At 40.4% G+C, this 27,954-nt stretch overlaps 1 protein-coding gene across 1 annotated transcript in view; it reads left to right on the forward strand.

Annotated features, from left to right (window-relative positions):
• The window catches only part of TXNRD1 (thioredoxin reductase 1), a 128,280-nt gene that overhangs the window by 21,437 nt on the left and 78,889 nt on the right, over window positions 1-27,954 (forward strand). Inside the window, exon 2 of the mRNA XM_086401084.1 lies at window positions 885-1,162. Within this exon, the coding sequence (XP_086257210.1) occupies window positions 885-1,162 (278 nt within the window). The remainder of the gene's footprint in view (window positions 1-884; window positions 1,163-27,954) is intronic.

A 27,954-nucleotide genomic window follows, 5' to 3' on the forward strand; every position in this document is an offset into this window, starting at 1 on the left:
AAAGACGTACAACTTGAGAGTTGTATGAGTTAAGTTTTATTTGGGGCAAAATGGGAACTGTAGCTCTGGAGGCAGCATCTCAGATAGCTCTGAGAGACTGCTCCAAAGTGGCGGTTCAGTTTAGTTCAGTTGCTCAGTCGTATCAGACTCTTTGTGACCCCATGGACTGCAGCATGCCAGGCCTCCCTGTCCATCACCAACTCCCAGAGTTTACACAAACTCATGTCCATTGAGTCAGTGATGTCATCCAACCATCATTTGTTATCCCCTTCTCTTCCTGCCCTCAATCTTTCCCAGCATCAGGATCTTTTCAAATGAGTCAGTTCTTCGCATCAGGTGGCCATAGTATTGGAGTTTCAGCTTCATCATCAGTCCTTCCAATGCACACTCAGGACTCGACTCTCAAGAGTCTTCTCCAACATCACAGTTCAAAAGCTTTAATTCTTTGGCAGTCAGCTTTCTTTATAGTCCAACTCTCACATCTGTGCATGACTACTGGAAAACCCATAGCTTTGACTAGATGGACCTTTGTTGGCAAAGTGATGTCTCTGCTTTTGAATATGCTATCTAGGTTGGTCATAACTTTCCTTCCAAGGAGCAAGCATCTTTTAATTTCATGGCTGCAGTCACCATCTGCAGTGATTTTGGAGCCCCAAAATTAAAGTCTGTCACTGTTTCCACTGTTTCCCCATCTATTTGCCATGAAGTGATTGGACTGGATGCCATGTTCTTAGTTTCCTGAATGATGAGCTTTAAGCCAACTTTTTCACTCTCCTCTTTCACTTTCATCACGAGGCTCTTTAGTTCTTCTCTTTCTGCCATAAGAATGGTGTCATCTGAATATCTGAGGTTATTGATATTTCTCCCGGCAATCTTGATTCCAGCTTGTGCTTCATCCAGCCTGGCATACCCTGGGCCAGAGGTCAGGGGCAGCGGCCGAGAGGAGCTACCTGGTGCCCGAGGTCAGGGGCGGCTGCTGAGAGAAGCTACCCCGTGCACGAGGTCAGGGGCGGCAGCTGAGAGGAGCAACGGTGCACCCGAAGTCAGGGGCAGCAGCCTACAGGAGCTACCCTGTGCCCGAGGTCAGGGGCCGTGGCCTAGAGGAGCTACCCGGCACCCGAGGTCAGGAGCGGAGGCCGAGAGGAGCTACCCCATGTCCGAGGTAAGGAGCAGGGGTTGCGCTTTGCTGGAGCAGCCATGAAGAGAGACCCCACGTCCAAGGTAAGTGAAACCCAAGTAAGAGGGTAGACACTGAGAGAGGGGATCAGAGGGCAGACAGACTGAAACTACAGTCACAGACAACGAGCCAATCTGATCACACGGACCACAGCCTTGTCTAAGTCAATGAAACTAAGCCATGCAGTATGGGGCCACCCAACATGGAGGGGTCATGTTGGAGAGGTCTGATGGAACGTGGTCCACTGGAGAAGGGAATGGCAAACCACTTCAGTATTCTTGCCTTGAGAACCCCATGAACAGTATGAAAAGGCAAAAAGATAGGACACTGAAAGATAAAATCCCCAGGTCGGTAGGTGCCCAATATGCTACTGGAGATCAGTGGAGAAATAACTCCAGAAAGAATGAAGGGTTGGAGCCAAAGCAAAAACAACACCCAGTTGTGAATGGGAGTGGTGATAGGAGCAAGATTTGATGATGTAAAGAGCAATATTGCATAGGAACCTGGAATGTTAGGTCCATGAATCAAGGCAAATTGGAAGTGGTCAAACAGGAAATGGCAAGAGAGAACGTCGACATTCTAGGAATCAGTGAACCAAGATGGACTAGAAAGGGTGAATTTAACTCAGATGACCATTATATCTACTACTGTGGGCAGGAATCCCTTAGAAGAAATGGAGTAGCCATCATAGTCAACAGAAGAGTCCAAAATGCAGTACTTGGATGCAATCTCAAAAACGACAGAATGATCCCTGTTCATTTACAAGGCAAACCATTCAATATCATGGTAATCCAAGTCTATGCCCCGACCAGTAACGCTGAAGAAGCTGAAGTTGAACAGTTCTATGAAGACCTACAAGACCTTTTAGAACTAACACCCAAAAAAGATGTCCTTTTCATTATAGGGGACTGGAATGCAAAAGTAGGAAGTCAAAAAACACCTGGAGTAATAGGCAAATTTGGCCTTGGAGTACAGAATGAAGCAGGGCAAAGACTAATAGAGTTCTGCCAAGAGAACACACTGGTCATAGAAAACACCCTCTTCCAACAACACAAGAGAAGACTCTACACATGGACATCACCAGATGGTCGACACCGAAATCAGACTGATAATATTCTTTGCAGCCAAAGATGGAGAAGCTCTATACAGTCAGCAAAAACAAGACCAGGGGCTGACTGTGGTTCAGATCATGAACTCCTTATTGCCAAATTCAGACTGAAATTGAAGAAAGTGGAGAAAACCACTAGACCATTCAGGTATGACCTAAATCAAATCCCTTATGACTATACAGTGGAAGTGAGAAATAGATTTAAGGGACTAGATCTGATAAACAGCGTGCCTGATGAACTATGGATGGAGGTTTGTGACATTGTACAGGAGACAGGAATCAAGATCATCCCCAAGAAAAAGAAATGCAAAAAAGCAAAATGGCTGTCTGAGGAGGCCTTACAAATAGCTGTGAAAAGAAGGGAAGCCAAAAGCAAAGGAGAAAAGGAAAGATATACCCATTTGAATGTAGAGTTCCAAAGAATAACAAGTAGAGATAAGAAAGCCTTCCTCAGCAATCAATGCAAAGAAATAGAGGGAAAAAATAGAATGGGAAAGACTAGAGTTCTCTTCAAGAAAATTAGAGATACCAAGGGAACATTTCATGCAAAGATGGGCTCAGTAAAGGACAGAAATGGTAGGGACCTAACAGAAGCAGAAGATATTAATAAGAAATGGCAATAATACACCGAAGAACTGTACAAAAAAGACCTTCACGACCCATATAATCATGATGGTGTGATCACTCACCTAGAGCCAGACATCCTGGAATGTGAAGTCAAGTGGGCCTTAGGAAACATCACTACGAACAAAGCTAGTGGAGGTGATGGAATTCCAGGTGAGCTATTTCAAATCTTGGAAGATGATGCTGTGGAAGTGTTTCACTCAATATGCCAGCAAATTTGGAAAATTCAGCAGTGGCCACAGGACTGGGAAAGGTCAGTTTTCATTGCAATCCCAAAGAAAGGCAATGCCAAAGAATGCTCAAACTATCGCACAATTGGACTCATCTCACAAGCTAGTAAAGTAATGCTCAAAAGTCTCCAAGCCAGGCTTCAGCAATACGTGAACCGTGAACTTCCAGATATTCAAGCTGGTTTTAGAAAAGGCAGAGGAACCAGAGATCAAATTGCCAACATCAATTGGATCATAGAAAAAGCAAGAGAATTCCAGAAAAACATCTACTTCTGCTTTATTGACTATGCCAAAGCCTTTGACTGTGTGGATCAGAATAAACTGTGGAAAATTCTGAAAGAGATGGGAATGCCAGACCACCTGACCTGCCTCTTGAGAAACCTGTATGCAGGTCAGGAAGCAAAAGTTAGAACTGGACATGGAACAACTGACTGGTTCCAAATAGGAAAAGGAGTACGTCAAGGCTGTATATTGTCACCCTGCTTATTTAACTTATATTCAGAGTACATCATGAGAAATGCTGGACTGGAAGAAACACAAGCTGGAATTAAGATTGCCAGGAGAAATATCAATAACCTCAGATATGCAGATGATACCACCCTTATGGCAGAAAGTGAAGAGGAACTAAAAAGCCTCTTGATGAAAGTGAAAGAGGAGAGTGAAAAAGTTGGCTTAAAGCTCACATTCAGAAAACTAAGATCATGGCATCCGGTCCCATCACTTCATGGCAAATAGATGAGGAAACAGTGGCTAACTTTATTTTTGTGGGCTCCAACATCACTGCAGATGGTGATTGCAGCCATGAAATTAAAAGACACTTACTCCTTGGAAGGAAAGTTATGACCAACGTAGACAGCATATTAAAAAGCAGAGACATTACTTTGCCAACAAAGGTCCGTCTAGTCAAGGCTATGGTTTTTCCAGTAGTCATTTATGGATGTGAGAGTTGGACTATAAAGAAAGCTGAGTGCTGAAGAACTGATGCTTTTGAACTGTGGTGTTGGAGAAAACTCTTGAGAGTCCCTTGGACTGCAAAGAGATCCAACCAGTCCATCCTAAAGGAGATCAGTCCTGGGTGTTCATTGGAAAGACTGATGTTGAAGCTGGAACTCCAATACTTTGGCCACGTGATGCAAAGAGCTGACTCATTTGAAAAGACCCTGATGCTGGGCAAGATTCAGGGCAGGAGGAGAAGGGGACGACAGAGGATGAGATGTTGGATGGCATCACCAACTCGATGGACATGGGTTTGGGTGGACTCCGGGAGTTGGTGATGGACAGGGAAGGCTGGCATGCTGCAGTTCATGGGGTTGCAAATAGTCGGGCATGACTGAGCGACTAAACTGAACTGAACCCTGCATATAAGTTAAATAAGCAGGGTGACAATATAACCCCTTGGCGTACTCCTTTCCTAATTTGCCAGTCCATTTTTCCATGTCCAGTTCTAACTGTTGCTTCCTGAACTGCATACAGATTTCTCAAGAGGCAGGTCAGGTGGTCTGGTATTCCCATCTATTTTAGAATTTTCCACAGTTGTGATCCACACAGTCAAAGGTTTTGGCATAATCAATAAAGCAGAAATAGATGTTTTTTTTAGAATTCTTTTGCATTTTCTATGATCTAGTAGATGTTGGCAATTTGATCTGTTGTTCCTCTGCCTTTTCTAAAACCATCTTGAACATCTGGAAGTTCACGGTGCACGTATTGTTGAAGCCTGGCTTGGAGAATTTTGAGCATTACTTTACTAGCCTGTGAGATGAGTGCAATTGTGTGGTAGTTTGAGCATTCTTTCGCATTGCCTTTCTCTGGGATTGGAATGAAAACTGACCTTTCCCAGTCCTGTGGCCACTGCTGAGTTTTCCAAATTTGCTGGCATATTGAGTGAAGCACTTTCACAGCATCATCTTTCAGGATTTGAAATAGCTCAACTGGAATTCCATCACCTCCCCTAGCTTTGTTCGTAGTGATGCTTCATAAGGGCCACTTGACTTCACACTCTAGGATGTCTGGCTGTAGGTATGATCATACCATCGTGGTTATCTGAATCTTTAAGATATTTTTGTACAGTTCTTCTGTGTATTCTTGCCACCTCTTCTTAATATCTTCTGCTTCTGTTAGGTCCATACCATTTCTGTCCTTTATTGAGCTTATCTTTGCATGAAATGTTCCCTTGGTATCCTTAATTTTCTTGAAGAGATCTCTAATCTTTCCCATTCTATCATTTTCCTCTATTTCTTTTTACTGATTCCTGAGGAAGGCTTTCTTATCTCTCCTTGTTATTCTTTGGAACTCTGCATTCAGATGGGTATATCTTCTTTTTCTCCTTTGCTTTTCACTTCTCTTCTTTTTACAGCTACTTACAAAACCTCCTCAAAGAGCCATTTTGCTTTTTTGCATTTCTTTTTCTTGGGGATGGTCTTGATCCCTGTCTCCTGTACAGTATCACAGACCTCTGTCCATAGTTCACCAGGCACTCTGTCTATCAGAGCTAGTCCCTTGAATCTATTTCTCACTTCCACTGTGTAGTCAGGGATTTGATTTAGGTTGTACCTCAATGGTCTACTGATTTTCCCCACTTTCTTCAATTTCAGTCTGAATTTGGCAATAAGGATTTCATGATCTGAGCCACAGTCAGCTCCTGGTCTTGTTTTTGCTGACTGTATGGAGCTTCTCCATCTTTGGCTGCAAAGAGTGTAATCAATCTGATTTCAGTGTTGGCCATCTGGTGATGTTCATGTGTAGAGTCTTCTCTTGTGTTGTGGGAAGAGGATGTTTGCTATGACCAGTGCATTTTCTTGGCAAAACTCTATTAGTCTTTGCCCTGCTTCATTCCATATTCCAAGGCCAAATTTGCCTGTTACTCCAGGTGTTTCTTCACTTCCTACTTTTGCATTCCAGTCCCCTATAATGAAAAGGACATCTTTTTTGGGTGTTAGTTCTAAAAGGTCTTGTAGGTCTTCATTCAACCATTCAACTTCAGCTTCTTCACCGTTACTGGTCAGGGCATAGACTTGGATTACCGTGATATTGAATGGTTTGCCTTGGAAACAAACAGAGATCATTCTGTTGTTTTTGAAATTGTATCCAAGGACTGCATTTCGGACTCTTATTGACTATGATGGCTACTCCATTTCTTCTAAGGGATTCTTGCCCACAATAGTAGATATAATGGTCATCTGAGTTAAGTTCACCCATTCCAATCCATTTTAGTTTGCTGATTCCTAAAATGTCGACGTTCACTCTTGCCGTCTCCTGTTTGACCACTTCCAAATTGCCTTGATTCATGGACCTAATATTCCAGGTTCCTATGCAATATTGCTTTTACAACATAGGACCTTGCTTCCATCACCAGTCACATCCACAGCTGGGTGTTGTTTTTGCTTTGACTCTGTCTCTTCATTCTTTCTGTAATTATGTCTCCATTCGTCTCCAGTAGCATATTGGGCACCTACCGACCTGGGGAGTTCATCTTTCAGTGTCCTGTCTTTTTGCCTCTTCATACCGTTGATGGGATTCTCAAGACAAGAATACTGAAGTGGTTTGCCATTCACTGGGGAAGGTCAATATATAAGGTTTTGGTAAAGGGGGAGTTCAGTACCATGAAGCACTCATTTTACAAAAGGTTTTTTGTTAGTCACGAGGATCTGATGTCACCATGAAGGGATTTAGTGCTTCTCTAGATATGTGGAGACGCAAGGATTAAGATCATGAAATCTGCTCCTAAAAATACCAAACTATCTAAAGACCTGTCCCACCAGATTCCCTGGAACACAGAGTGCCTCACTCCACCCTGAACTCCCTCCAGGGTTGTTGAAGATCAACATCTATAGCAGGATGGGGTTCAATCTCCATAGAGGCAGATGGCAAATTCCTTTATTGTTCACTCCTTGGCAATGCCCTTGGTAAGTGCCAATTTGTAGTCGACCGTTCTTTCTGTAATTATGTCTCCACTCGTCTCCAGTAGCATATTGGGCACCTACCAACCTGGGGAGGTCATCTTTCAGTGTCCTGTCTTTCTGCCTTTTCATACTGTTCATGGGGTTCTCAAGGCAAGAATACTGAAGTGGTTTCACATTCCTTTGTCCAGTGGACCATGTTCTGTCAGAACTCTTCACCATGATCTATACATCTTGGACTGTCTTGCACAGCATGGCTCATAGTTTCATTGAGTTCAGGCTGTGGTCCATGTGATCAGTTTGGTTAGTTTTCTATGATTGTGGTTTTCATTCTGTCTGCCCTCTGATGGATAAGGATAAGAGGCTTCTGGGAGCTTCCTGATGGGAGAGACTGAGTTTGGGGGAAACTGGGTCTTGTTCTGATGGGTGGGGCCATGCTCAGTAAAACTTTAATCCAATTTTCTGTTGTTGGTTGGGGCTGTGTTCCCTCCCTATTGTTTCACCTGAGGCTAAACTATGATTAAATTTGATAAACAGAGTGCCTGAACTATGGAGATTTCTGACATTGTACAGGAGGCAGCGATTAAGACCATCTCCAAGAAAAATAAGAAAGCCTTCCTCAGTGATCAGTACAAAGAAACAGAGGAAAACAATAGAATGGGAAAGACTAGAGATCTCTTCAAGAAAATTAAAGATACCAAGGGAACATTTCATGCAAAGGTGGGCTCAATAAAGGACAGAAATGGTATGGACCTAACAGAAGCAGAATATATTAATAAGAGATGGCAAGAATACACAGAAGAACTATACAAAAAAAGATCATGATCCAGATAACCACGATGGGGTGATCACTCACCTAGAGCCAGACATCCTGGAATGCAAAGTCAAGTGGGCCTTAGGAAGCGTCACTATGAACAATGCTAGTGGAGGTGAAGGAATTCCAGCTGAGCTATTTCAAATCCTAAAAGATGATGCTTTGAAAGTGCTGCACTCAATATGCCAGCAAATTTGGAAAACTCAGCAGTGGCCACAGGACTGGAAAAGGTCCATTTTCATTCCAATCCCTAAGAAAGGCAATGCCAAGCAGTGTTCAAACTACTGCAGAATTGCACTCATCTCACAAGCTAGTAAAGTAATGCTCAAAATTATCCAAGCCAGGCTTCAACAGTATGTGATCCGTGAATTTCAAGATGTGAAAGCTGGATTTAGAAAAGGAAGAGGAACCAGAGATCAAATTGCCAACATCAATTGGATCATAGAAAAAACAAGAGAATTCCAGAAAAACATCTTCTGCTCTGTTGACTACGCCAAAGCCTTTGACTGTGGGAATTATGGAAAACTATGGAAAATTCTGAAAGAGATGGGAATACCAGGCCACCTTACCTGCCTTCTAAGAAACCTGTATGCAGGTCAAGAAACAACAGTTAGAACTGGACATGGAATAATGGACTGGTTCCAAATTAGGAAAGTAGTACGTCAAGGCTGTATATTGTCACCCGGCTTATTTAACGTCTATGCAGAGTACATAATGTGAAATGCCAGGCTGGATGAAGTACAAGCTGGACTCAAGATTGCCAGGAGAAATACCAATAACCTTAGATACGCAGATGACACCATCCTTATGGCAGAAAGTGAAAAGGAGCTAAAGAGCCTCTTGATGAAAGTGAAAGAGAGTGAAAAAGTTGGCTTGAAGCTCAACATTCAGGAAACTAAGATCATGGTATCCAGTCCCATCACTTCATGGCAAATAGGTGGGGAAACAATGGAAACAAATGACAGACTTTATTTTTCTGGGCTCCAAAATCACTGCAGATGGTGACTGCAGCCATGAAATTAAAAGATGCTTACTCCTTGAAAGAAAAGTTATGACCAACCTAGATAGCGTATTAAAAAGCAGAGACATTACTTTGCCAACAAAGGTCTGTCTAGTCAAAGCTATGGTTTCTCCAGTAGTCATGTATGGATATGAGAGTTGGACTATAAAGAAACCTGAGCGCCAAAGAATTGATGCTTTTGAACTGTGGTGTTGGTCAAGACTCTTGGAGTGCAAGGAGATCCAACCAGTCCATCCTAAAGGAAATCAGTCCTGCGTGTTCATTGGAAGGACTGATGCTGAAGCTGAAACTCCAATACTTTGGCCACCTGATGGGAAGAACTGACTCCTTGGAAAAGACTCTGATGCTGGGAAAGATTGAAGGCAGGAGGAGAAGGGGACGACAGAGGATGAGATAGTTGGATGGCATCACCGACTCAAAGGATGTGAGTTTGAGTAGGTGCTGGGAGATGGTGATCGACAGGGAAACCTGGTGTGCAGCAGTCCATGGGGTTGCAAAGAGTCGGACACAACTGAGTGATTGAACTGAACTGATCATGATTACTCCTGAATTTATGGAACTTGTACTGAAAAGGGAAGTTTTCCATTTACTAGGTGATGCTGCTGCTGCTGCTACTCAGTCACTTCAGTAGTGTCCAGCTCCTAATGACCCCCATGGACTGCAGCCTACCAGTCTCCTCCGTCCATGGGATTTTCCAGGCAAGAGTACTGGAGTGGGTTGCCATTGCCTTCTCCGTAGGTGATGCTAGTTATATTAATAAAATCTACAGAAAGCTTTTATGAGACTAGGAAGTGGGATCATTTTTGTGAGTACCGTATAATATTTTAATTATTTTAGATTTCTTTTAAGATAATAACCCAGGTGAGAGTGCTAGGTTAAAATATATATATGGCTCTTTCTGTTTATATCCACATTGTCAAATTGATTTCCAAAAGAATAGTAATAGTTTATTTACATACCCCCTCATATCCATGGACTGTCCTCAGTGTACAATTACCCGCCAGTGGGAATTTTCATTTTTAATATTTAAGAAATGATTCTTCATTGTTTTAATTTGCATTTCTGATTATGAAATAAAATCAATAGACCTTTTTTTATTCTAGGTTTGCTCTTTTATTTCTAATAAGTTAAAGAATTTCTGTTCTTTATTCATTTTCTCATTATGGTAGTGCTATTTCTCACCAATTTGCTTGTTGTTTTTTGTTTTGTTTTGTTTTAAATGTAAATATTTTCTCTAAGCCAGTCTTTTGCCTTAATAACCCTACTATTATTATTATTATTTTGCAGTATAATCTGTTGCTCTTTTCCTTTGTATTTACTTCTAAGCTTAGGAAGTTATTGCCTCAGAGATCTGGTAAAGTTCCATTTAACGTGCTTTGTCATATAGTAAGAGATAAGGGAAAAAAGTTTTTTCCAAATTATCAAGTCATCATTGCTATACTATTTAAAAAATACATTCTCTCTTTATTGTTTTGCAATATATTTTATTATAAATTATTCCATATTTGTCTGTTTCTGGGCTATCCAATCTCTTTTACTGATGTAAATAATTCTTATAAATGTTTAAGCATGGAGCATTTTCTCTCTTTTATTACGCTTTAGAGTTTTTGTAAGTGGATAGTAGATACGTGATGGATCAAAATATTACGAATTGATCTCAGGCAAAAGAGTTGGGGCAAAATAGAAGAAACATTATTTTATGTGGGTTTTTCTGACCACCTGGTCCTGTGTAGTTCTTGCAACATTTACTTAATATATTTCTTTCAGTGCTGCTTCAAATTTTATTTCAAAATTGAGGGGGAAATTTTGAAAATAAATGATAAAATGAATAAATTATATTTGCCTTTGTTAGAGGTGGAATTTAAGGAAAAGTTCTGATGATTGTGTTTATTTGGGCAATCTCTTGTTATTTATTTATTTACCTATCCATTTGTTTGTTTTATTTTTATTTGTGGTGAATAGTCTTTCCCCAGTAAGACTGCAGCTCTTTTGATTACGGAAGATATTCCTTTCCTTGCTATGGTACTTAGTACTGTGTTCTGTGTATTGACAAATATTTGAGCTTAATAGGAGGGTGGGGACTTTAGCATAGATGTTATGTAAGGAATTGTCACCTTTTAGAATCAGTCATCCCTGTGAAGTCAAGAGAGGCAATAAGGCATAATGGGATAGGAAGCTTGTGTGGTAGCCCTGACTCCAATGCCGATTAATTACCTGTTTGGACCTCAGTTTCTTTATCAGTAGAATGAATTGGTTAGCTTAGTGGCCCCAAATGTCTTTCCTATGCTCATATCCTGTGATTCTCTTTCTATGATGTTTTACCACTAAGAATCCTTGTATCCACTTTGCCTTCTAAAATAAGTAAAATGGAAAAGACAAAATAAAAACCAGAGCTTAATTACAATTTTGCTATAGTTCTAGAAAACTGTGCTTCCATTGTGGCTCAGACGGTAAAGCGTCTGCCTACAATGCGGGGGACCTGGGTTCGATCCCTGGGTCGGGAAGTTCCCCTGGAGAAGGAAATGGCAATCCACTCCCGTATTCTTGCCTGGAAAATCCCATGGATGGAGGAGCCCGGTAGGCTATAGGTCATGGGGTCGCAAAGAGTTGGACGTGACTGAGCTACTTCACTTCACTTAGAGAACTATAACCCTGATTTGAATTTTAACTCCATCACTTACTGTAAGCTGTACAACCTTGGGGAGGTTGCTTTACCTCTGAATGTTTCCTTATTTGCAAAATAGGGGTGATGAGATAGCAGAGCCTGCCTAATGGTATCCTTGTAAACACTAAATGAGATGATGCGTCTAGATATTCACTCCCTCTCTAGTAAACATGAATATAAACTATGAAAATGATGAAGAGATTGGGGAACATTTAGGTCTCAGACAAGTAGAAATGAGAAGAAATAATTCGCAGAGAAAATATTAATAGTAAGGATAGGATTGAGTTTGGTCTGTGTGTGAGCCCTGAAGAAGACGGCTAGTTTAGACATTTACAAGCTGGAGCTAGCAATCTCTCAGTGGTTTTGGCTGGTGATGCTGCACAGGATGACAGAGCTGTCATGTGGGGATCACATACCATTCCGCTGGATCATGTTGGTTATGGTGCCAGATTGGGCCCCAGCAAAGTCTGGGGAGGAAACAGAGATGCTGAAAAAAAAATTGTTTTTTTTTTTTTTTTGAAAATTGGCTGCTTCTGTGTCCTAAAGATCCTGCGTCTGCTTATCCAAGAATTAGCTGGAGGGAAAGGAGGAAGGCTTGGTTTGAGCTGGCTGTGCCTGTGTCCCGGGCAAGTTGTATGAGAAGGGGACGTAATGTCTGATTTGGGGCCTCTGTGTGTCAAACACGAGTGGGAGTGAGGGTCGGGTACATGTGGCCCTCAGTGTCCAGAGCCTCTTACTAACTCTTCTACCTTGCAGGGACGGTTCAGGCTCTTGCTATCATTTGTCAGGATCCCTGAGAACTAACTTTGAGTATGGTGAAATGAGAGGGGAATAGCGAATGAACTGCCGGAAGTCTCCAGTCAGATGACAGAACTAAAGATGTAATCCATGGTAGAGTCCTTCCTCAGAGTCCTTATTTTGACTCCTGGGGCTAAAATTGTAAGGCTTGTAGAGTATACCTAATATTAGAAGCTGCATCATCGTGTTTTTCTTTCTGATAATTAGCATCTTTGCTTCTATTACTTGTAGCTAAGGATCATCTCTCTAGTTAAATTTTGCCAAAAAGCTCAGCTGTTGTGGTGAGTGGCCACCTCAGGGCCCACCTCACGGCTCTCGAGGATCCCAGAGCCCAGGCACGGGCCTGTATCCACAGCCACCCTGTGGTCATCTTCAGCAGGTCCACGTGCAGATGCTATACTGAGGTAAGACTTTAACCTCAGAGGGTGGTGACAAGTTGTTGATTGAGAGAAATTCAACAGACATTTGAGCTCAGCTGTAAAAATTGGATTTCACCTTAGGAAGCAGGTATGTGTAAGTGTAACTTGCTTCAGAGTACTTGGAGATTGTTGATTTGAGAACAAAATATTGCTTCAGTAATCTTTTTCTTAGCTCTTGCAAAATCCTAGATGTTGTCAGGTAGTGAAGGTCAGGGAAGATAAGGTGGGGGAGTTAACCAAACTGGGTAATTTGCTGCCCTTTTAGATATGTCAATGGGGAATATTTCCTATGGAATCGTTATTTAAGGTACTCCTAATTTGGATAAATATCTCTTTATGCTCTGGTTTTTTATGGACAAAGAATGAACTGTGCTTCCTATTTGGTTCATGATCTTAGATTATTAGAAAAGGTCAGTGATCACAGCCGTGGGGAGGATTGGTTTAATCCTCCTCAAATTAACTACAGATTGAAGTTGAGAATTTAAAGACAGACTTGGTCAGGTGCTTAATAGGAAGGTTGAGGGCATTTAAATATCACTGAAGTTTAGCTTTAAATTATACTCAGGGTAGCTCTGAAATTAGATACAGTGGACTCTTAAGTAAAGGTAACTGGCCATCTGTGCAGGTAATTCATTAAGTTCAGTTTTCCCTCAGCTTATGTAGCTCTTGACTTATTTTCCACTTCTCAGAGAGATTGAATTCAGAAGCCTTTTTTTCTGGAAGCCTTATGTAGAGACAGGCTTCTTTGTGTGTGTGTGTGTGTGTGTGTGTGTGTGTGTGTGTGTTCTCTTTTTCTAAATATAAACGAAGGGAAGGAGGGCAAGCAGTGGACACATTTAAAGTAGGCAGAACCTTTCATCTTTGTTCTTCACCTTAACATAGTCTGCTTCATTGTCACCTAAGGCCTCATCCCTACTGACGCCATATGACGCCCTTTGTGTGGGACATATATCGGGAGTAGGGTTGCCCAGAGGTAGGAGGCATAGGTCCCATCCCTAGAAGGTTTATTCAAACCGAGAAGGCAGAACATAGGCTTAGAAAGAAAGATGATCTAAGATAACCCATGCTATTAATACATTATAAATGATTAGTATAGGCAGTAAATAGTAGAGAATTTTAAAAATGACTGGGTCTTAGAAATCTGTTGTATGATTCCAGGCTCAGTTATCAAGCTCTGGTGATCTTTTGAATTCTTCTCCCTTGTTTAACCTTTAAAATGAAGAGCTGAGACTAGTTGATGATTGAGATGATTTTAGTTATGAGATGATGGGGTTGTCTAACCTTTTGTGTTACCAAATAATGGTTAAGAGCCTGAACTCTGAAGTCAGAGTTTGGATCTTTGTTCTATATGCTGTTAGCCATGTGACCTTGGATAAGTTATTGTGCTTCAGTTTCCTCATCTGTAAAATATGGATAATAATAGTACTATTTGAGAAGTTCATTGTGAGGATTAAATTAATAAATATTTATAAAAGCCATAGAACGTGCCTGACACATAGTAAATGCTATTTAAGTGCTGGTTAAATAAGAGTGTTAGTTGCTCAGTCGCTCACTCTTTTCGACCCCATGGACCGTAGTCCAGCAGGCCCCTCTGTCCATGGGATTCTCCAGGCAAGAATACTGAAGGGGGTTGTCATTGCCTTCTTCAGGGGATTGTCCCAACGAGGAATCAAACCCGGGTATCCTGCATTGCAGGCAGATTCTTTACCATCTGAGCCACCAGAGAAACTATTTGCTCTTCCTGTTTTCCTGTCAAGACTTAAGACCTGGGATGGTGATCTTCCTTTGGTCAATTCTGAATCTTAGGAAGATGGCAATTAACAAATATCAGTCTCTCTTCCAAGCACAGTTGACCCTATTAAAAACTGGTTTCTTATTCTAATCTAGCCTCTCCCTTCATAGCTCCATCCTCATGCTGGTACCGCAGAAGGAACAGCTGAATGAAAAATACCTCAGTTCTCTTTCCGTAAATCTCAGTTTCCTCAACAACAGGGTGATGATGGCAGTGCCACCTTATCCACTGCACCTGTAAAATACACAGCTTCATTATGAAGCCTGGATAATTTCAAGTCTATGTAAAAGTACTTGGAAGCCTACCAAGTATGTTTGTATTAGGAAGCCCTAAATAAAATTATACATTTTAATAAGTGTGCAAATACTTATTAGTGTCATTATCTGAATAATTTCTGGGTATACCAGGCCTTCTGGACAAATGTCTTCTGGTTTTACCTTGACAAATACCAGTTCCTTAGCTTTTTAGAATATATATAATATATAAGCTGTTTTCATATTCACACCAATTAATACGGAAATTAATTTTCAACGTCTTTGGCCATGAAGGATGGTTGGGTACCTCTCCTGGTAAAAACAGTGACTTTCTTCTGAGGGAGGTACAACTTATATACTTGGCTGTTCACATTTATTTTTAAAAAGTTTGCCTTGGAATAGTATTTCCCCAGGTTATTTTCTTCAGTTTTTATTTTTATCGTCTCATTTGACAGTTGTGATGTGAGTGAGTCATAGTGGAGAAACTTCATTTTTATATTTGTACTTGGCCTGATTGATTCATATTTCTCTCTAGGATGAGTAATGTAATTTGCATTAATTCAAATGGGGAAATACCCACAAGGAAATTAAATTCTACATAAAGTTACATAGAAGTTCATTCCCTGCTTGTTGCATAACACATCCTTACTGTGATCCCACTGTGAAGTGTGGGTTTTATAGATACACCCCCCCCACCCCTGCCCGACCTTTTTAGAAAATATGATTTTTGTTTCAGTGGGCAGTCAGAAGTATGCAGTTGGGATTAGCAAATGATGTTTCAGTATAATTTATCCACTGCTTGATATCTAGATCCACTGCCATTTTCCCATGCGGTAATCTTACAGACAAAATTTTTATCATTTTCTACTTTTGTTAATAAGAATACCCTAGAAACTGGCACTTCTGATATTCAATACAAATCTTTAATCTTATACTGAGGAACAATGCTTAAGTTTAATCAGAGTTAAAATAACTTACAAAATAGTTTCTTTTTAAAAAAATTTCTTTATTTTTTGCTTGCCCTGAGTCTTCTTTTCTACGCACAGGCTTTCTGTAGTTAAGGCAAGTAGGGGCTACTCTTCATTGCAGTACAAGGGCTTCTCATTATGGTGATTTCTCTTGTTGCAGACCATAGGCTTTAGGTACATGGGCTTCAGTAGTTGGGGCATACAGGCTCAGCACTTATGGCTCATGGGGCCCTAGAGCTTGGGCTCAGTGGTGCACAGGCTTAGTTGCTCTGTAGCATGTGGAATTTTCCTGGATCAGGGATTGAACTTGTGTCCCCTGCATCGGCAGGTGGATTCTTATCCACCGTGCCACCAGGAAAGTCCCCAAATAGTTTCTTGAAGTGGGTTCATGTGTACTCTGAAATTTAGAGAGTATGTATTCTGTAATTTGGTATATCATGTTTTGATAATTTTAGAATTTTGATAATTTACTTTTAGAACTTGCTTTCTAAATCTGGAAAACTTTTTGTTGTTGTTTTTGTAACAAACTGTAAATGGTTTACTTCTAAAACTAAGCAGATAAGGAAGTCTTAAGAGTATATAATTTTATGTGATAAACTTTTTATTTTTAGTCTTAGAACATGAGCATTAGAGTATGAATTGACTTTTGTCCAGGCAGTCTTTCAGTTATAGCTTTCCTTGCCCTTTCCTTTAAGTCCCTCTTTATACACCCCATCATTCTTTGAAAGGATTCTTGTCTTTTTAAATGTATGCTGCCAGAGAAGCTGGATTCAGACTGGGGCACAGGTGCTGTTCAGAGAAGTGTAAGAGAAAGGTCACTGAGGTTGTATGAATGAACTCGTTCTCTCATTTTTATCAAAATGCTATATTTGGTCCTATAGAAATGATAGATATCTTTAAATGTACTTCTGTATGATAGAAAGCCTACTGTTTTAGTAGTTATGTGAGAGTGGGACAAGAAGACATTCTCTCTTTTTTAATAGGTCAGTTTATTTTTTTATTTTGGAAAAAATGGTCAAAAATGGAGACTGACAAATAGTATCTCAAAAAAAAGTCCTCTTGTCCAAACCCTTACATTTCTTTACCTGGACCACAAGAGCCTCTCAACTGCTGTCTTTAACTGCGATCTCATGTGAATGTCCTTGCCTCTTCACCCTTCATCCCCCATCACTTTCAGGAAAGTATTCAGACTCACAGAATCACTCTATGCAACTACCACTAGGACTGTGAGCCTGCCAAGGCAGAGGCAAGATTTTCCTTAGTCATTCTTAGTCTGCCTGAATGTACACGTGCACTGAAGTCATCCTTGGATGGACCATGTGCTGCATGCTCTAGTTGTTCCAACAGCTGGAAATACCTCTAATTTAAGAAGATATTCTCTTCTTTGATGATTTCTATGAACTCCAGGCGAAAGTGCTGGTCTTTTTCATTTTACGCTGGAGGAATGTGGTTCTACACTTTTCTGCAGCATTAATAACAGGCAATTTGTAACTTGTATGTAAATGTAATTTTAAACTCTCTTTTATTCAGTAATTTCAAAGTTATTTAGTAGTAATTTTAAATATCAGTGAAATGTAAGCACCTTGGAAACAACAAGCTCTGAACTTGACTCCAGGCTCTGTTAACATGCCCTGGACAAGCGCTCACATTTTTTACCTGTAAAATTGCAACAGTGACACCAATTTTATAGCACTATTTAAGGAATTAAATAAAATACCTAATAAAATGCCTCCCAAAAAGTTTTTTAGCATTATAAATTTGGCACTTGTAACTCTTATTCTTCATGTAAAATTTTAAGTTTTTGCCATTGTAATTTACATAATCTTGCTCATATGACTTTAGTAACAGATTTGTTGGTTAAAAGTTACTTGACCAAAAAATAAATAATACTTTGACCATAGTAGGATGTGTTTTTTCCTCAGGTTTGCACATAATGTTTTGGAAACATTAAGTATTCCAGTGCCTTTTTAAACGTGGTTAGTACTAAACCCATTTTATTGTGGAGTAGACTGAGTCACTAAATATGTAGACTATATTTTATGAAGGTACACAGGTGAATCACTGAAGACAGAATAGAATCAACAGACTTCAAATACTCTTAAATATCTCACTGTCAACAGGGAGAATCTTGTTCGTTACATAAGAATGACTAAAAAGTGTTCAGAGGAGAAGGCTGCTTGAGGAGGAAAGTAACAAAGTGGGTAAGAGACTCAACTGTTGGTTATAACTTTTTTTTACATTTCCCCCCTTGTTTTTCAGCTTCTTCCAGGTAAAGAAGTTATTTAAATCTATATCTGTTCCTTATTTTTTTGCTTGAACTTGATCAGGTAGGTAAGATTCTGTTTAATATGTAAATTATATCTGCTGACTGTACGTTTTATTTAATCTATTGTGTCTGGTTTTTATTTTTCTTCCTCAAGGTTTTTGTTGTTCAGTAATCTCTTACCAGTTGATTCCTCTTACCTCTTAGTTCCATTTAGACAGGGCTTTCCACTAGGACCAATCCTATTTACCTTTAGTCTTTAGTTTATTATAGGTTAGGTATTACTCTGAGTTTCCTATTGTTGGAATCATTATTTCTACTAACCTTGAATCTAGTTACAAGTACAGTATATGCTAGTTTTATGGTAACTTTATTATTTTTGCAAGTTTACCTCCTTCCTGGAAAGTCATACCAAATAATATTTTTTAACTAAATATAAATTGAGATGTATTCAGAAACTGTGTTAAGGACATATAAAGACCAGTAATGTTAAAGATCCATGAAAGGGGCTGTTGGAAAATAGTTGCATATGGCTAGAGATCCCAAGGAAAGAAAAGGTAGAGTAAAGTAGCCTCTTCCCAGGACCATGGTGCTCAGTTTTTTGTTTATGGGTCAGAAAATCCCAAAGACTCAGCAGTCAAGCATTATGAAGAATCTGATCAAGTGCATAGTATCATCATTTCTGTTGTAAAAAGGGGATCCCTCCAGGTCAGGAAGTATAGGTAGGTAACCTTCATTCCTAGTAGCTTGGGGAAGCAGTCCTAGGTATTTATAGTCTCAGCCCAGTCTCCAAAGGAATCAAATGACAGAAGAGACTCAGCTAGAGAAAGACATGGTAATTAGGATAGAGAGCTCATTTCTAGGATCAGGAGGTAGTGGTGGGGCAGAAAACTATTACCTGATGCTTCTAAAGACAAATTCCCTAACACAGAACCAGATAATAGCTGTCACTTACTGAGTGCCTGCTGTCTCACAGAGACTGTGCTGGATTTATACACAAAGTCACTAATACTCACAGGAACTCTGCAAGGAAGTTATTATCTATCATTACATTTTACACATGAGGAAATTGAGTCCCAGAGAGGTCAAATAACTTCCCCCAGATCATAAAAGTAGATCTGTAACTTGGACACTGCTGCTGCTGCTGCTAAGTCGCTTCAGTTGTGTCCGACTCTGTGCAACCCCTGAGACGGCAGCCCACCAGGCTCCCCCGTCCCTGGGATTCTCCAGGCAAGAATACTGGAGTGGGTTGCCATTTCCTTCTCCAATGCAAACTTGGACACAGGCCTGTGTAATTCCAAAGTCTATGTTCTTTCCTTAATACCATGTTGTCTGTCTCTCCTAGCATGACCTTTCTATTCCTCCATCAGGGAAGACTCTTGCCCCTAAACACTCCATAGTATAGGAAAGGAAATCTCAGTAATTAAAATTTCATTTGGGCCAAAAAGTAGCCTTTTTTTGGGGGGGGGAAAGATTTATTTATTTCTATGCTGAGTCTTCAATGATGTATGTGTGCTTCCTCTAGTTGAGGCGAGTGGGGGCTACTCTTGGTTGTGGTGCGCAGGTTTCTCATTGCAGTGGTTTTTCTTGTTGCGGAGCAGGGGCTATAGGCATGGGGGCTTCTGTAGTTGGGGCACATGGCTCTAATGTACAGGCTCAGTAGTTGTGGCACACAGGCTTAGTGGCGTCATGGTATGTGGGATTTTCCCTGCTCAGAGCTCCAACCCCGTGTCCCCTGCGTTAGCAGGTGGATTCTTAACCACTGGACCACCAGGGAAGCCCCCAAAGTAGCCTTTTAAAAATAAAGGTTTTCTGGGAAAGTTAAGTCACGTGCAGCTTGGTGTGAATTAGAAAAAAAGTAATTAAACTAATAAGACAAACCAAATGAACACATTAATTAAGGATGGGAAAATAAGGGAGGTAACATTGAAAGAGGATGGGCAGGCTGGATGTACCAACTGGTTAGGGGGCAGGAGTTGGAAGGCAGGGAGATTGGTGAGCATGCCAAAAGGTGGATGGGGATCAGTTAAGGCAAGCTTCAGCTACTCTGAAATTTTAATTCTGGAGCCACTAATCAGACAGAAGCTCTTTTCTTTTGTTGTATAAGTGGCAATCTGTAGATCCCTGCTGGGAGTTCCCACTCACCCCTTGCTAAAGTCCTGTCTGAGAAAATCTGAAGTATGTGAATTGGGATATGTTGAAACTGTCTGTAGTTTAAGAATGGGAACCTCTTACTGGATGGTCCTCTGTGTTCTCACTTGTTAATTTTTCACACATTAAGAAGCTATTTTCCTTCTCTTTTTCACAGTCTGGGCAGCTTGCAGGGACAAATCAGAATTTGTAAAGTCAGCAATTCTTAAAATGTGGTCTGCAGACCTCTGGTGGTACCTGTGAACTCTGGTGGTCCTCAAGGTCAAAACTTTTTGCATAGTAATGTTGAGATGTTATTTACCATTTCATAGTAATGTTGAGATGTTTTGACATTTTCATTGATAGTGCAAAGCAATGGTGGGTAAAACTGCTGATGGCTTAGCATGAATCAGACTAGGGGTATCAAACTATACTAGTTTATATCACATTCTTCACCACCACCACACACACAGTGAAATAAATGTCAATTTTACTTAAGACTAGCCTTGATGAAGTCATAAACATTATTAACTTTATTAAATCTCAACCCTTTGAGAATAGATCTTTTTAATATTCTGTGTGATGGGGAAAGTATGTGTAAAGTATTCTGCTACATGAAGTATGATGATTTTCTCAAGGAGAAGCACTTATGCAATTAATAGTTTGACTTGCAAACTGAACTAGCACCTTTTTTCATGGAACACAATATATACTTGAAAAAATAACTGACAGTCAAACTATGGTTATTAGAACTTGAGTACTTGGCAGACATTGGCCCCAAAAGGAATAAAATGAGTCTGTCTCTTCAAGGATAACAATTGACAGTGTTTGTTGCCAATGGTAAAACTGAGCTTTCACATGAATATTAGAATTTGGGAAGTTGTATCTGCCATATGAACTCAGTAGTTTTTTAATACTTAAAGACTTTTCTGGGACTTACTGGTGGTCCAGTGGTTAAGACTGTGCACTTCTACTTCAGGGACTCTATCCCTGGTCAGGGAACTAAGATACTGCATGCAGCTTGGCCAAACAACAACAAAAAAAAGTGCAACAGGGAACTCTGCTCAATGTTATGTGACAGCCTGGATGAGAGGGGAGGCTGGGGGAGAATGGATACATGTGTATGTGTGGCTGAAACTTTGATGTTCACTGGAAACTATCACATCATTGATTGTTAATGGGCTATGCCCCAACACAAAAGAAAAAGTTTTAAAAATGACTTGCCTGATGAAGTTAGTGGTACTATTTATGAATATAATTATTAAAAAATATTCTGTGTTAAAATATGCCAACATCTGGAAGATTTGTTTAACTTAGTGAATGAATATTTTCTTAATGATCAATATATGACCTTACAAAGTCACTCATGGGTAACAGAGCCTTTCAAAGTGTAAGACCAATGGGTTTAAATGTGATAGAGTATAAAGATGTCATCCACATAGTTTCTGATTCCCCCTTGCACCTAACCTTTAATCAGTCACCACTCGTTGAGTTTTGGTGTAGTATCAAAAAAGAATATCCACAATTATCTAAAAAAAAAAAAATCTATTAAATATTTCTCATTTTTCCAACTACTTGTCTTTTTGAGATTGGATTTTCTTCATACACTTCTACCAAAACAACATATATCACAATATAGTGAATGAAGAAGCAGATATGAGAATCATCTTTTTTTAAACCAGACACTTAAAAAAATAGCAGAAAATGTAAAATAATGCCAACCTTCTCATTATATTTAAGAAAATATAGTTAATTTAAATTAAAGTGTTAAGATGTAATGGGTTTATTATTAATTTTAAGACAATATTTTTTAAATGTTTTAATTTCTAAATCGAGTAGATATTAATAAATGTAACCCATATAAACAAAAATTCTTTGGGATCCTCAACAATTATTTAAGAAAGTAAAGGTGTATTGATGCCCAGAGTTTGAGGTCGTGTGTTCCAAGGCAAGGAGGAAGTGTGAGCGTTAATCCAGTCAGTCATTCTGGATTCTGTGAGACTTAACTTGTCTGCAGCATAGGAGGAGCACGGTCCAACATGTTGGGAAGGGGTGGGCTCAGAACCAGTCCCACGGGAGAGTTATGTGCTCTTGTCCATGTCTTCAAGAAGCTTGTGATTATGGAGCTGAAACTGCTGATGTGATCTCTTAAGTGCTGGTTTCAAAAGATACAGCTTCTTATCTGTTTGTGCTTGACCCCACGAAGAACCATAGGGATGCCTTTCACACCTGTCTTGGCTCCCTAACCCTTCCAGTGCCTGAATTAAGAGTAGATTCTCAAATAATTAGAGGGCCAGTTGGTAGTCAGGGGTATTTGGTATAGAATCAGATGGGTGCATTTATTCATCTAGCATGTTTCCTGAATGCTTGCCATGCTAGACTCTATACTAAGCACTGGGAATACAGTAGGGAACCAGGCAGGTGTGTTACCTGTTCTTATGAAACTTACGTATTTTTATTTTCCCCAGAAAATGCCCTTAATCTTCCTTTAGAATTGAGGGTCTGTGGCAGCTAGTGCTGTGTACTGTCTAACTGGATTGGTAATAGAGTGAGTTCTGGTGTTTGCAGTACTATCGGCTCTCAAAGAAAATCAAGAAGGGAGGCTGTGCTGGCAGGGAGGATTCTCTGGAGAAGGGAATGGCAACCCTCTCCAGTATTCTTGCCTGGAAAATCCCATGGACAGAGGAGCCTGGTGGGCTACAGTCTATGGTGGCGAAAAGAAACCGCCATGAGACTAACACTTTCACTTTTTTTAGATGAATTAAGGGTATTACTTAGGACTTCCCTGGTGGCTCAGACGGTAAAGCGTCTGCCTGCAGTGCGGGAGACCCGGGTTCGATCCCTGGGTTGGGAAGATCCCCTGGAGAAGGAAATGGCAATCCACTCCAGGACTATTGCCTGGAAAATCCCATGGATAGAGGAGCCTGGTAGGCTACAGCCCATGGGGTCGCAAAGAGTTGGACTCAACTGAGCGACTTCACTTCACTTAAAGGGTATTACTTGAGAACAACTGTCAAGGTGAACTCAGATCTCTCAGGATTGGTATTGGAGGGAGGCACTCAGCATGGGCAGGCACGGCATTAGCATCTGTGTGTGGGCAGTGGGAATGGTCACAAATACCGTCCTCCCTGTGCCAGCAGCTCATGCATGCTCTCCTGTTTACTCCTCAGAATACTATCTGTGAGGTGCGCAGTGGTGCCACCTTCATATGAAGAGGAAGCAAAGCATAGAAAAGCATTGATAGAGAGGATAGTTGACTTGCTAGTAAACACATTGGTAATTCTTGGCCGCTCCCATCTACTTCCTCCACCTCCCTCCTCAGAACCTTTCGTGACTCACCCTTCCTGCCTTGTGTGTGGTGTTCATAGTACGGATATCATGATAGGTATTCCTAGACGTGAAGATGGCTGTTGTAACCAGAGGTTGTGCAACCTGCTAGCGTGACAGCTGTACCTTGGCTCTTCCTGTGTGGAAGCTCCCACTCACAGGGCTCACTGATATATGAAGTCTTGTATCTTGGTCTCGAGGGTCTGCCCTGTGACTTTGATATGTGTAGCAGACAACATCAAAGTAATCCTCTTAATTTGGTCTGGCAGCTGCTGCCATTCTTCAGCTATCGATGTAGAAAGCAGATATTAAGTCTTAGAGGACATGAGTGACAGTTTGCCACAAGTATGGATCTGGATGCTGTATGTTACTAGCCCAGGGGTTCTGAGATGCGTCACCCTTGTCCCCCCAGGCTGCTTACAGAAAGCATGGCTTTAATGCCTTCAGCAGAAGGGAGAGGAACTAACATTTGAGTTGTACTGATGAATTAACATTCCCTTTTCATGCCAGTGTTTCACATCTCTCTCACTTAATCCTCACAATGACCTTGTGGGGCTGCTGGGTGTAATTCTGTTTTGCAAGTGAGGAAGCAGATGCTCAGCATTTTAGTAGCTTGTTCACCATTGCTGTGTCAAGCCTAGACCTGTCTGGTTCCTCGTTCACTTCTTCAGAGATGGCTTTCCTTAAACAAATAAAAGCCCCTTACAGGGACTTTCCTGGCGGTCCAGTGGTTAAGACTCAACGCTTCCAATGCAGATGGTGTGGGTTTGACCCCTGGTTGAGGAAGTAGCATCCTACATGCTGCCAAAAACAAACAAAAATAAAGCCAGCCCCTTACAGGCAGAGGTGCCCAGGCTAGTTCAGATCTCACCACTTTGGTAACTGATACTTATTTGTTCAGCAGATGTGTTTTAGGCACCTGTTTACATGCCAAGCACTGGCAGGAGAGGAGATGAATAAGGCACAGAATTGTTCTTTTTTAAAAAAATAAATAACATCCTTATTGTCTCATGTAATATATTTTTTAAAACATTTATTTATTTATATTTATTCTTGGCTGTGCTGGGTCTTCATTGCTGCATGCAGGCTTTCTCTAGTTGCAGTGAGTGGGGCATACTCTGTTGTGGTTCACAGGCTTATAATTGGGGCGGCTTGTCTTGTTGGGGAGGATAGGTTCTAGGCGCTGGGCTCAGTAGTTGCAGCTCCTGGGCCCTAGAGCACACGGGCTTCAGCAGTTGCGGCCCACTGGCAAAGTTGCTCTTTGGCACGTGGGATCTTCCTAGATCAGGGCTCCAACCCCTGTTGCCTGCATTGGCAGACAGATTCTTAACCAGTGGTCCACCCAGGGGGGACCACCCCTGGGGAAGTCCCACAGTGCCGTTCTTTAAGGTCATTTTTCTCATTTGTTTCTGTCTCCTTTCTGAAGGCCATGGAATCACAGAGTAGCTGTGATAGGATGTTGGATAGGTGTTCTCCTGGTAGAAAAAAATAGGAAGGAATTCAAGGCCATAAACAAAAACAAGTTAGAAAACATCATGACCTGTTCGTTTAGAGTGACCATACTAAAGAGGGTCTGATGGAGAGAATGATGAGAGATTAAAGCATAAAAGTAAAGAGACTTTATCAATAGGAAGTGGGGATCTCTGGGAAGTTGTTCTGTTTTTTATGAATGAGACTTAAATTTTATCTGTAGAAATGTTCATTTTAGAAAATATAAGAGACTGCAGTATAATAAAATACAAAAGTTACATATAGTTATATCCAGAGATAACCACTATTAACATTTTTTGTGTATCTCTTATGTATCCTGTGTACTGTTTTGTTATTAAAGTATTTTGCATGTTATTACAAGTTCTTAATAATTTCTCCATTGTTATATTCCATGTAATATTTTTATTTAGCCATTCCATTGTGGTTGGACAGTTTCTGTTGCCAATTTTTTGCTATTATGGAATAACAGGTTAGAAAATATTTTTCTTCAGGCATAAAATTTTTGCTGAATACTTAGAATTATTTTCTTAGGATAGATTATTGTAATTAATTTCTGGGTCAGAGTATGAACATTTCTAAAGTTCTAGAGCCTTTTAAATAATGTGTATTATTTAGTAACTCCACAAGTTTAAGTGGGCCTTAGGAAGCATCACTACAAACAAAGCTAGTGAAGGTGATGGAATTCCAGTTGAGCTATTTCAAATCCTGAAAGATGATGCTGTGAAAGTTCTTCACTCAGTATGCCAGCAAATTTGGAAAACTCAGCAGTGGCCACAGGACTGGAAAAGGTCAGTTTTCATTCCAATCCCAGAGAAAGGCAATGCCAAAGAATGTTCAAACTACTGCACAATTGCACTCATCTCACACACTAGTAAAGTAATGCTCAAAATTCTCCAAGCCAGGCTTCAGCAATATGTGAACCATGAACTTCCAGATATTCAAGCTGGTTTTAGAAAAGGCAGAGGAACCAGAGATCATATTGCCAACATCCGCTGGATCATGAAAAAAGCAAGAGAGTTCCAAAAAAACATCTATTTCTGCTTTATTGATTATGCCAAAGCCTTTGACTGTGTGGATCACAATAAACTGTGGAAAATTCTTCAAGAGATGGGAATACCAGACCCCTGACCTGCCTCTTGAGAAACCTGTATGCAGGTCAGGAAGCAACAGTTAGAACTGGACATGGAACAACAGACTGGTTCCAAATCAGGAAAGGAATATGTCAAGGCTGTATATTGTCACCCTGCTTATTTAACTTATATGCAGGGTACATCGTGAGAAATGCCAGGCTGGAAGAAGCACAAGCTGGAATCAAGATTGCCGGGAGAAATATCAATAACCTCAGATATGCAGATGACACCACCCTTATGGCAGAAAGTGAAGAGGAACTAAAGAGCCTTGTGATGAAAATGAAAGAGGAGAATAAAAAAGTTGGCTTGAGGCTCAACATTCAGAAAAGTAAGATCATGGCATCTGGTCCCATCACTTCATGGCAAATAGATGGGGAAACAGTGGAAACAGTGACAGACTTTATTTTTTCGGGCTCCAAAATCACTATGGATGGTGACTGCAGCCATGAAATTAAAAGATGCTTGTCCCTTGGAAGAAAAGTTATGACCAACCTAGATAGCATATTAAAAAGCAGAGACGTTACTATGCCAACAAAGGTCCATCTAGTCAAGGCTATGGGTTTTTCCAGTAGTCACGTATGGATGTGAGAGTTGGACTATAAAGAAAGCTGAGCACCAAAGAATTGGTGCTTTTGGACTGTAGTGTTGGAGAAGACTCTTGAGGGTCATTTGGACTACAGGGAAATCCAACCAGTCCATCCTAAAGGAAATCAGTCCTGAATATTCATTGGAAGGACTGATGCTGAAGCTGAAACTCCAATACTTTGGCCACCTGATGCAAAGAGCTGAGTCATTTGTAAAGACCTTGGTGCTGGGAAAGATTGAGGGCAGGAGGAGAAGGGGACGACAGAGGATGAGATCATTGGATGGCATCACCGACTCAATGGACATGGGTTTGGGTGGACTCTGGGAGTTGGTGATGGACAGGGAGTCCTGGTGTGCTGCGGTTCATGGGGTTGCAGGGAGTCAGACACAACTGAGCGACTGAACTGAATTGAACTGAACTGAACTGAACCACAGGTTCAATGAGTTTTCCCTGTAATTGGTATTAAGAAATAATAATAATAGTTTCTTTAAAGTTATTTTTTTGTTATACTAACATAGTGATGATATTGTATTGAATATCTCTCATATGTGTGAGGTATCTTGTAGTTCTTTTTGTGTAAGTCTTTCATGTTCTTTGCCATTTTTATTTAATTGAATTATTGGCCTTTTCCTATTGACTTGTAACTGTAGTATATGTGTAAAGAAAATTGGCCTTGTATCTCTGATATGTTGAAATTGTAATACTGGTTTTGATTTAAAATTGAATCAAAAGCTAGGCTGAAAAGTGTTATGCTTACAGATAAGTTGTTACAGACAGGTAGTGAGGGAGCAGTGGTATTCACTGTAATAAATACATCACTTTACCTTCAAAAAATTAGTTTTTGCCAATTTGAGGGGTAGAAATATGTCTTTATTTCAATCTATTTCTGATTATTAATGTGGCAAAAATTTTCCATGTGTTTTATTATATTATCTGAATTGTCTGTTCATGTTTCTCTGGAAACCCTTATGTAGCAATTTCTATGAGCCACTGCTGTTAGCACTTCAAGTGTTAACTAATTTAGTTATGTTGTTCTGTGAGATAAATATTACTGTTATGTTCATTTCACAGCTTAGGAGATAAGACACAAAGACGTTAGAGAACTTGCTCAGCGTCATACAAACAGTAAGTGATAGAGCTGGAGCTTGATACTAGGGAATGTCTCCAAAGGCCAGGCCTTGCTGAGCTGCTCTCTGATCTAACCTGTGCTTATGCTCTTATTGGTCATGGTTCTCCCACTAACTTCTATACACACGCATGC

Source organism: Bos grunniens, chromosome 5 (assembly GCF_055505025.1).
Source record: "Bos grunniens cultivar Pamir isolate PY7600 chromosome 5, Bosgru_T2T1.0, whole genome shotgun sequence".
NCBI classification, from domain to species: Eukaryota; Metazoa; Chordata; class Mammalia; order Artiodactyla; family Bovidae; genus Bos; species Bos grunniens.